The 11,993-nt window shown below is 43.1% G+C and overlaps 1 protein-coding gene across 16 annotated transcripts in view; it reads right to left on the minus strand.

Moving 5' to 3' along the window:
- Nucleotides 1–11,993, minus strand: part of LOC127610195 (protocadherin alpha-C2-like) — a 138,044-nt gene that overhangs the window by 71,640 nt on the left and 54,411 nt on the right. For 6 of the 16 annotated variants that reach the window (XM_052080290.1, XM_052080295.1, XM_052080231.1 and 3 more), the window contains exon 2: nucleotides 9,608–10,303. The exons of 8 other annotated variants lie outside the window; for them this stretch is intronic. In XM_052080290.1, the coding sequence (XP_051936250.1) occupies nucleotides 9,608–10,303 (696 nt within the window). Of the gene's footprint in view, nucleotides 1–5,807; nucleotides 8,632–9,607; nucleotides 10,304–11,993 lie in introns of those variants that run through there. 2 more of the 16 variants (XM_052080054.1, XM_052080273.1) reach the window with 2 other exon arrangements.

Here is an 11,993-nt window from a genome sequence, read left to right on the forward strand (position 1 = left end):
AGAGAACGTCCTCCATGTGCGTGAGTGTGCAAAGCAAGTGGCAAGGTCGAAACATATAGCACTCTTCCACAGTCATGAGTCAATGAAGTGCGACACAATGAAACTGAGGGCTTATATAACGGGTAGCGGAGGGGAGAAAGGGTGGTCAGACACATTCATGCAACATTCTGCATGAAAGGCGCAGTTCGGAGACAGAAAGTGATGCATCCTGGGTGGTTAACACAAAATACCATAGATAAATCCTGATAGTGCATAAAGCGTCTTATTGATACCAATGTGGAGGAATCAGGTTTGACCCATATTACTGACAAGTGCAGCGCCAAATTGCATGGAAGCCACACATGGCTATGAATCAGCCATGTCGTGTTCTGGGACAAATGACGGGAGCAAAAGGAGCCGTGCCAGGGAGCCTTGGCCTCGAGCTGTGAGCGCAGCCCACACTTACTCGCTTTGCCCCACTGACTCTCACTTTGCCTTGGTAACACACAGGGACAAGGGTGAAAAAAAACACAAAAAGAACTCATGCAACAGCACTATATATATCCATCTACCACATACCTGTAAACCAAGATATGTAACAACTACAGTACATCACTGCAAGGTGTTCAAGTATTAGATATCAGCTTTCAATTATTACTCTTTTGTAAAGGACTATCTCTTTCACAAACAGATTACAAATTTTATTTGTAAATTACTACCATACCGTTTTTATCCATTTAGCACATTTTGTTTCATCCTGCCATCACCACGAGCTTCCACCTTTTGTAAATAGCTTGAGAGGGAGGGAACACTGCTCATTATTGTGCAAGAGATCATTTATTATTCTCACTTTTATTTGATATTTAGACGTTTGTTTTTTTAGGCCTTAAAAGTATAAATAACAAATGAATAACCAATGTGGATCTTTTAGAGGTAAGTGTAATCAAATATTATGACACATGACCTGTTGCAGCATTCCTCTCCTCTACTCATAAAGAACACATGGGGTCCTATTTCGTTAAACAGGCGCCTGTGCTCTCGGCATAAAAACAGGAACGTGTTAAATTTGGTGCCATAGAAAGGATATTCAATTGTTTTTAGGCGTTACGCCTCACCAGGTCTTACGCCGCACCGAGCTGCATGGCCATGGGTGCAAAGCAGTTTCTAATTGCTCATGTCATAGGTGCGGCCCACTATTGGACATCCCCCGCAAGGGAGATCTTGCAGTTTACCTGTCATGCATGGCATCTCATAGTGAATCTATTTCTGTTTTTGCAATGTCAAACATGCATGCACTCCCACTGGCCCGATTCTAATGCAAATGAAGGAGGTGGCTCTACAATTGGGCAGCAAAAGGTTACGTTCAATTACAAAACGTCACACAGCGGCGCAAACGTCCTCTTAAATGTCCAATTCTACCCGTGCACAGTCCAGCAAAGTACTGAAAGAGAGAAAACTCCACCCATGCGGACAGTTAGATTGCGCTTTGTGGTAGACTTGCGCTGAGAATGAATATAAGGCCCATGAACTCAGAGCATCATGGGCAACATGAACTGTATGTAATTAGTGATTATAAATGTCAGAGGTCAGTATTACACTAATCTTTGTGACTGTCAATTGTCACATCCTGATGTAATTTATTACAGACTTTTCCACTTATTCCACATTATACGATTGATGCCTCTCAATGCATTTGAATATCTTGGACACCTGAATTAATTTCAGTAATTTTAGTGGTTCAACTCAACAGTGAAGCTCATATATAGATTCACTACACACAGAAAGGAATATTAAACATATATATATATATATATATATATATATATATATATATATATATACAGTATATATAATTATGGGTCACAGTTAGACCCAGTTAAAACCAAGATTCATAAAGAAATTAGAGTACTGTGTCACATAGGAATCCAAATGATTTTGAATAGGGAAATGACTGTAGTCCATGTACTTCAAACTTCACAATTTATGTACGATATAAAATTACACTTGAAAAAAGTTTCCTCATTACGAAACCCTGTTTGTAAAAATATAACGAATGAATGATTTCACAGTATCCAGCCACCCATTTTCTGATCCGCTCGATCCTCACGAGGGTCGCAGGGCGTGCCTATCCCAGCCGTCTTTGAGCAGCAGGCGTGGGACACCCTGAACCGGTTTGCCAGCCAATCGCAGGGGTGAAAACTGAAAAAACTCAAACTATATAATAAGCCTTTCACTATTGAAATTGAACCATTTTTCTATGATATGCCAATTAGCTGAGCTTCACCTTCATAACAACACACAAATTCTGCCGTTACATCGATAACATTGCTCAATTTTGACTGATACTGTCGGAGAGGTGTTCATTTTCTATACGTTTATTCACGTCATCGTTGTTTTGCAGCGGTACAAGTTCACTACATCAATATAGTAGAACAAACAGAATGCTCAATCAGATACTTAGGTGCGCAGTCAAATTGTCAGTGACGGGGGAAGCTGATTGACATGAATGACTTTGAATTACTGAGCGGTGAGCAGCAAAACAAAAAGCGAACATTTGTTTCTGTCGAACTCTAGTTCAAAGGCAATGTCAGAGTCTGCCAGTCTAAGTGGCTGCTCTGTATATGTGTGTGTGTGTGTGTGTGTGTGTGTGTGTGTGTGTGTGTGTGTGTGTGTGTGTGTGTGTGTGTGAGTGTGAGAGACAGATTGCGGTGTGGATGTGTGCGTCAAAGACCGAAAGATAGTTGGTGTTTGTGCAATACCCTACTCTGTGTGTAAATTAGATTAACATCACTGTTGTTGCTGACCCCAATGTGAGCGGAGCCGTGCGTCCGTGCTGGAGCCATATTAAAGACAACGTGCCCTAGTGACACACAACAGCACATGCAGCATCACACAGCCGCAGCCCTAAAGGCATGATGCATAGCGGCACGCAAGCATACATGGCTCTCGAGCGTCTGATACAATTTTAAGATACAGGAAAGGGAATGGACATGTTCAGGCAACACAAGATGGCATACAGAGAAAGCGGTTTAGCCAAGGACATACAGATAAAGGCGGGAAAAGGAGGGCATGTGTAGACTGAGGGTTGGGGGAAGGGAATGATACGAACATGGAGGATGAGGAATAAGGAGACAGTGCAGTAGAAGCAGGAAGCTGCAAAATGCATCAAGAGGAATATAAAGTAATATCTTTAAGGAATTGCAATAAACTATGAAAAAAAGCATGTTTTAAAAAACTGGAAAAAGCATCTCTCGATACATCTGTCTGCCACCTGACTGATCCGCTGATCCACTCTCCTTGTGACACCATGAGGCGCTTTTAATGAGGGAGATTCTCTCAACCACTTGTGAAAGACAACAAACAAGTATCGGTGCACTGGAAATAATTCCAGGGCAGACAGTTTGCATGAAAACGCAATTGCGCAGATCTGCCTGCATGGCCAGCCAAGCAGACAAAGCCACTGAGGCTACAGCCACACCCCCCCGGCCCCCCAGACAAAGCAGTACAGATGATGCAAATGGATAATATTGGGAGCATTGTTAGTGTCAAGTATACAGTTAATTACTGACAGTTTTGTGAATCAACATTCTGATCAGAATTTAGAATAACATTTAAAAAAGAAAAGAGAGGGAGAGAGAGAGAGAGAGAGACAGAAGTACAGTGTGTACAGCGGCACAGGAGTCAACAACATGGTGCCTCTGGGCACCAAAGGGGTAGTTTACGGGTCTGTTCTAAGAATAGCTCACCAGTGATGGGACATTGTGATTTTCAAGGAATATTTTTTAAGTGATGAAAAGAGAATGCAGAGCAAGAACACGTGCAGAGATGAATTGTTTTTAAAAAGTTGTCGCATATTTATGTTTATCGTTTTTTCACCTTGAAATTATTGACATGATCAGTGTGTTCACATTGATAAATATGTATGAATATGAAATATTAAATATTGGAAACAACATATGATGAAAAGTATTTTTTAGAAGTGTGTATCACACTGGCAGCCCTGCGCATTAATTCGTACCCACAAGGTCGCTATCTGTTTCAATATGGTTGGTGACGCCCGTAGCATTTAAGGGTCTGAGCATCATCTGCACATCCACAATTTTGCAGTGGTTCAGTCCTCGTCAGCCACATTCCACTAATCGGATGTGTTACATCCCTTTTTTTTGTTGCAAATTTGTCCCTCCACCCACCCAAATGTCATTTGATTGACACACTGAATAACCAGAAATAATAACATTATTCAACCTAAAATTACATGACATCAAATAAAATAAAATGGCATTTTGACTGATGCAAAGCAACTCTAAATCCACAATATAATCACATTGACAATACTGGAATAAGACATGAACATTCTCTGCAGAAAGCACTTGGACTTGGTTGCTAAGGCTGGTCGATGAAATTGTGATTTGTCCCAATCAAATGCAATAGTTGCCTTTTCACAACAAGCGGAAACGACAAATGTGAGCTAGTGACATGACCATGCACTTGCTCGATGCACTCCTTTTTAATCACATCAAATACATCTCATCGGGGCATTTGCTGTTCAGGCACAGCTTAGCACCGCTGCTGCGCTGCCGAACATTTGACGCCTTGCACACGCACACACGTGCAAAATATGCACCTGTGAAAACCTTACACTGGCTCTTGTAATGTCATAATACTGAATTGATCTTCTTCATCTCTTTCTCCAACGCAAACATGCTCAGTGTGACTCCCCTGCTTGTTGAGCCAAATCAGGACAACTTATATCCATATGGGTGAATACTTCAGGCACTTTTTTTTCATTGCACAGGGATGTTGAGGCTGACCTACTTCTGAATTTGAAATGATTAAACCAATACCATGAAAAAAAAAGTTAATTATGAGCTCATACGCCCACGCATTTGCTATTGTTTATTTATCAGCACCATCTGCTGCCTATACATAAGGTGCTTATTTGATATAATTGCGTTCTTTCAAAAAAGCCACTTTCATGAAATATTGTAAGTCGCCTATGGAAGCAACCACCACCCATCCCCCTCCTCCTCCTCATCATACTCCAACAGCATCGGCTGCTCCTCTCTACCCCCTCCCTTGCCTTATTCCTCTGCTGTTGCTAAGACTGTTGAGCGTTTGCTAGTCTACTCCAATAGGTGGATCTCCTTGTGCGTTGCCTATGGCAACGCACAATATTCCAAACAGAATGAGTCCAGAAGCAGAGCATACAGATTTCACACATGTGATAAGACATGACCTATTTATGGGTTTTAAAAAAAACGGCAAACATGACATTTCTAAATGCCATGAAATGTAATGTTTCAAAAATCTAAAGCACTATAACCCACAGAGTAACATAGTGTCAAAGAAATACATTGCAATGAATGAACATCGAAGCTGATGTTCAAAAGGACAATCCCCATGTGTCTCCTCCGGGTGACTTGTGAGTCACAGCACGCCAGCTCAAGGCTCTCTCTTTCTAAAATACATAGAAATCAACTCAACTGCATTAGCACACGCATACTTCCAAACACTCATGTTAAAGTTCATATCACTAATTCAAAAGGTTGACAGCAGTCATTGTGAAGACACTGTTTTAAACACGGTCATTCCATTCAAGACATTTGATGTGTTCAGTTTCAGAACACAAAAGCAGATTAAGTGCACACAGAATTTGACCTTAAACATTAGAATGAAGGTGAAAATGTTTGGGGGTTTTTTGCACCGGTTCCATGCACGCCATAATTATAATTTATTATAACAGTTATCAACAGTTTCCATATACACACACACACACACATATATATATATATATATATATATATGGAAACTGTTGAGTTTTGTCTTACCTCCCCGGAAGTGTGCCTCCTGTCAGGGAGCACCAGAGTGTTGGCGTGGCTGCCCGGGACTACGGTCGAACCGATACTCATTCTGGGCCCGACTAGCATGTAGCGCTTGTCTCCTGATCTGTACTGGATGCTGTGACACAGCGTGCCGTCATAATTGGCGTCTTGCAGATATTTGGAAGTGTACTCTGTGGATTTGGAGCACTGCATGGCGATCAGCACGATGATGCTGACGACAAAAAGGAGCGACACCGAGCCCAAAGTGATGATGAGATAAAAAGTCACATTGTCCTCCTCGTCCACTTTTGCTGCACTTTTCACATCGGAAGCCGCAAAAGCCTCTTTGGGTTCTACGACCTTGACGGTCACGGTGGCCGTTGCCGAGAGCGACACGTTGCCGTTGTCTTTGACCAGGATGAGCAGTCGATGCTCAGCCTGGTCCGTCTCCGTGAAGGAGCGAAGTGTTCGGATCTGGCCCGTGTAGCGGTCCAAAGAAAACAGACTGTGGTCGCTGACTTGCTGCAGCGAAAACAGCAACCAGCCGTTATATCCGATATCGGCGTCATAGGCTCGGACTTTCGTCACCAAGTCTCCTGCTTTCAGGTTGCGGGGAATTTCCTCCACCCCTTCGGCAGAACCGTTGGAGCTGACTGGATACAGGATGACCGGAGCGTTGTCGTTCTGATCCAGAATAAAAACCTTCACTGTCACGTTGCTGCTGAGTGGAGGACTTCCACCATCTGCGGCCACCACTTGGAATTGGAAACTTTTCAGCGTTTCAAAGTCAAAGCTTTTCAGGGCTGAAATGTGTCCATTTTCAGAGTTAATGCTCAGGAAGGATGTCATTATTTTGTGTTCATCCCCATTTCTCCCAATGTCAAATGATATGACAGCATTCCGCCCCTCATCACTATCATGAGCGCTGACTGAAAACAAAAAGCCCCCCGCAATATTGTTTTCGTTGATATAGAAAGTATACAGATTACTTGAAAACTCTGGACTGTTATCATTTACGTCAGACACAGTCACACTTATTGTTTTATGAGATGACAAAGGCGGTTCCCCAGCATCTTTTGCAACTATTGTCACATCATATTTGGCCTGATGCTCTCGGTCCAGATGTGATTTGGTGATAAGAGAGAACATATTATCTTGTAAATAGGGTGTTAGCATGAAAGGTAGGTCACCCCTCACATAGCATGTGATCTTTCCATTGACACCTGAGTCTTTATCATTTACACTTATCAGGGCTACAGTGGTCCCAGGTTTGGAGTTCTCTGCAATAGCACTTGAAAATGATGTTACTTCAATTTCGGGTGTGTTATCATTTAAGTCCACAATAGTTATCATCACGCTTTTCTCCGTTTCTAAGGGAACTAGCCCTTTATCGGATGCTTTGATATCAATTTCATACTTGTCTTTTGCTTCAAAATCTATTGGACCTTTAACTGTAATTTCTCCAGTCACGGCATCAACATCAAAAACCTTGCGTAATTTACTGTTGACATTATTCCCAAAGGAGTACACCACCTCGCCATTGAGACCGTCATCTAAATCCGTCGCGTTTACTTGCAAGATCGTTGTACCAATTGGCGCATTTTCCTTAAGTACTGCGGAATATGTGTCGGAGGTAAAAACCGGCATATTGTCGTTTACATCTAAGACATTAATTAAAATCGCCGTGGTTCCTGACCTCGCAGGCTTCCCTCCGTCGAGTGCTGTCAGCAGCAGTTTATGACTCCTCGCACTTTCTTTGTCCAGCGCCTTGTGCAAATACAAAACGGGGATTTTCCCGTCTGCCCCTCGGTCTTTAACTTCCAACCGAAAATGCTCATTTTCGCTGATTTTGTACGAGTGAACGGAAAACGCGTCGCTGTCTGGGTCGTGGGCGCTCTGCAGCTGAAAGCGCGCACCAGGCTGTGCAGATTCCGAGATCTCCAAACGCGTCTCGTTGTCGGGGAAGGTGGGAGAGTGGTCGTTCACGTCTAAAATCTCAATGGCGACATAATGCACTTCCAATGGGTTCTCCACAACGATCTTAATATTTACAACACAGGGACTGATTCGCTCACAGACTTCCTCTCTGTCTATTTTCCTCATCACCCTTAACACGCCGTTATTCAGTCCAAACAGAGGTTCAGTCGGCCCGGAAACGACGCGGAATCCTCGGGCCTTCAGGCCGCTCAGGTCCAACCCTAAATCTTTTGCAACATCCCCAACAACGGCGTTATCCATCCCTTTTTCGGGAATAGAGTACCGCAGCTGCGCCACGGTGAAATTAAACGTGAGATCCAAACAAAAGATGACCACCAGCAAGCGCGGCGTCCATGACGGGTGTCCTCCTCGAGACATATCCAACTGGTTAGAAGTCCGAATGTGAATCCGTGCGGGGAAACGACTGGAAAATTTTGGGGATAAAAGCAAATAGCTAACTCAAACATCCAATGCTGACAACGCTAACGAATGAGGGGTTGGACAAACGCCCCGATTGAAGAAGTGCACACTGACGCGCAAGCGCAAGAAACCAAACCGCTGACGTATGAAAATGAGATTTTTTTTTTAAATGTCTCACAAGCAGTGACACCAAGCGAACAGAAGTCACAATGCATACCAACATTTCAGAGAAAAGTAGGTAAACTATTAACTAAAATAGGTGTGGTATTTTTAAAACGGCCAAGCCTGCTCTTTGCAGTCAATGTCAAAGTGCTTGTAATTATACTTTAGTTTCAAGAATGGTAGAAAAGCCATTCAAAGTCCATTCAAAATACTGGAAAAACACCCCAAAAAAAGACAGGTCTTCGTCCGACATTGGATCGTCATTCATTCACAGACCTGACAGATATGCTAATTACATCCACTTGCAAACCACGTGACGTGGTTTACCGAAAGTGTCCAAAAATATCCAACAAACCCCAAAACGTGCTCCAGAACTAATCAGATTCGAGGGTGTGGACTGTGAAGAACTTACTTTTTCTGATTTCAAATTAAATATGAGCTTCGTTATTTTGCTAAAATATAGTAAATGTGCTTTCTTGATTTCAAAACGGGATTATGCACGAAATTGGATGTATTAACCGGTTTATTTGGGTATAAAGCCTACTGACTCACAGCTACATTATATGAATATGATTTTTTTTCAGTATGTTAAATAAGCAAACATTATATTATTATTGATGTTGTCAATAGTATTATTATTTTCATCATACGGAATAACATGTAGCAGAAGAAAAAGAAAATAATATCATAATTACCACACTGAAAAAAATGGTACGTTGAATTGACTCAATTTTATTTACACGCTTGGTTGAACACAAAATTATCTGGATCCTCCATATCCAAAGTTTATGTACATGTATAGCCTACCGGTACTTTAAAAAATGTGTCAGGATCCAGATGATTCTATTTCGTAGAAAAACATGAAGAAATAAAATGTAGTAAATTTAACACACCATTTTTTTCTGTGTATATTTTTGCTGGTATAATAAAATAACATGGACGGATGATGGCTAACAACAATTATATTATTATGATTATTATGATCAATGGCTCCACAGAGAGTGAAAATATAGCTGGATAATTTTCTCATCAAAAAATGTTTCATGGAACAATGTACCTCGCAATAACAGCAATAATAATAATAAAGTCAAATCATCTATATTAATTTCATATCATTGCCTGAATCAAACAAAGCTTCCCTCCCTAAAGAGTCAAAAACATCAACAGGTATTCATGACATTTTTAAGGTCAAAGACTTAGAAATTCAGGGGACGCCAGAAATGTAACTAAGTCAGTTTTTGCCTTACCTCCCCGGAAGTGTGTCTCCTGTCAGGGAGCACCAGAGTGTTGGCGTGGCTGCCCGGGACTACGGTCGAACCGATACTCATTCTGGGTCCGACTAGCATGTAGCGCTTGTCTCCTGACCTGTACTGGATGCTGTGACACAGCGTGCCGTCATAATTGGCGTCTTGCAGATATTTGGAAGTGTACTCTGTGGATTTGGAGCACTGCATGGCGATCAGCACGATGATGCTGATGACAAAAAGGAGCGACACCGAGCCCAAAGTGATGATGAGATAAAAAGTCACGTTGTCCTCCTCTTCCACTTTTGCTGCACTTTTCACATCGGAAGCTGCAAAAGCCTCTTTGGGCTCCACAAGCTTGACGAGCACAGTAGCTGTTGCGGAGAGCGACACGTTGCCGTTGTCTTTGACCAGGATGAGCAGTCGATGCTCAGCCTCGTCCGTCTCCGTGAAGGAGCGAAGTGTTCGGATCTGGCCCGTGTAGCGATCCAAAGAAAACAGACTGTGGTCGCTGACTTGCTGCAGCGAGAACAGCAACCAGCCGTTATATCCGATATCGGCGTCATAGGCTCGGACTTTCGTCACCAAGTCTCCTGCTTTGAGATTGCGGGGAATCTCCTCCACCCCTTCGGCAGAACCGTTGGAGCTGACTGGATACAGGATGACCGGAGCGTTGTCGTTCTGATCCAGAATGAACACCTTCACTGTCACGTTGCTGCTCAGTGGAGGACTTCCAGCATCGGTGGCCACCACTTGGAAATGGAAACTTTTCATCGTCTCAAAGTCAAAACTTTTCAGTGCCACGATACTCCCTGTCACAGAGTTAATGTTCAAAAACAAACCAGTCCCGTCACTACTGTTCCTGTAGATGTGATAAGAGATTTGTGCATTTTCACCCTCATCATGATCAGATGCCCTGACTGAAAATACAGGCGCAGACAGCACATTATTCTCTCTGACATAAAAAGTATATGGATTCTGTGAAAATTGAGGTGCGTTATCATTCACGTCCGAAACAACCACACTGATTGTCTTTTCTGATGACAGAGATGGCTCACCACCATCCTTTGCCACTATCGTGATCTCATAAAAAGACTTCTCTTCTCTGTCCAAATGTGATTTTGTCATGACAGCATAGAAATTATCTTGCAAGGATGGAGAAATAACAAAAGGGATGCCTTCATTTGTAAAGCAAGAAATTTTCCCATTTCCGCCCGAATCCAAATCATGGACACTTACTAGGGCTACGGTTGTTCCAATCCTTGAGTCCTCTGGGACTGATTTTGAAAATGATGTCACGTCAATCTCAGGAGCATTATCATTTACGTCGATGATTTTTATTGTCACCGTTTTGTCAGTGGACAAAGGGAATGTCCCTTTATCCGAAGCTTGGATGTCAAGTTCATAACTTTGACATTTTTCAAAATCTATTTGACCTGCCACTTTAATTTCGCCGGTCTTTGGATTAATATTAAACAGCTCTTGCAAACGTGCGTCCCCTTCTTTGCCAAACAAGTAAATGATTTCGCCGTTTTCCCCCTCATCTAAGTCCGTCGCATTGACCTGCATCACGAATGTGCCAGCAGGTGCATTCTCATTTAAAACAGCCGAATAAACATCTTTTGTGAAAACTGGTGCGTTATCATTAAAATCAAGCACAGCAACAACAATGTTGACTGTTCCAGATCTTGCCGGCCGGCCGCCGTCTACAGCGGTGAGCACAAGCCGGTGCTCCTTCCCGGCCTCCCTGTCCAGCTGCTTCTGTAGAATCAAAAAGGGCATCTTACGATCCTCCCCCCTCTCCTTCACCTCCAAACGAAAGTGGTCACTGTTGCTCAGCTTGTATTGTTGGACTGAAAAATGGCCGCCGTCTGCGTCCCTGGCCGGCTGGAGCTGGAACCTCGCCCCTGGCAATGTGGACTCCAGTATCTCCAGTCTTTTTTGTTTCTCTGGAAACACTGGCGCATGGTCATTGACGTCTATCACCTCAATGGCCACATAATGAATTTCCAAAGGGTTCTCCAGCACGGTTTTGAGGTTGATCACACACGCGTTACCTCTCTCACATACCTCTTCCCTGTCCACCTTTCTGCTCACGTACAGGACGCCGTCGTCTGCGTTCACGTGGAAAAGATGTTCCGCCCCACTTCCGACAATACGGTAATCCCGAGCTTTGAGCGCACTCCTGTCGAGTCCCAAATCTTTAGCGACGTTTCCAACAACACTGCCCGCTTTCGCCTCCTCCGAGATGGAGTATCTGATCTGGGCCGAGGCTCTGCACCAAAACGTCACCAAAGCCAGCACGAAAGCTCCACTCCTACAGCGCTTATTCGTCCACACGGGCCGTCCGATTAGTGCCATTGTGTGGAAAACAATTCATCAAATGCAA

Source organism: Hippocampus zosterae, chromosome 1 (genome assembly GCF_025434085.1).
Source record: "Hippocampus zosterae strain Florida chromosome 1, ASM2543408v3, whole genome shotgun sequence".
NCBI classification, from domain to species: domain Eukaryota; kingdom Metazoa; phylum Chordata; class Actinopteri; order Syngnathiformes; family Syngnathidae; genus Hippocampus; species Hippocampus zosterae.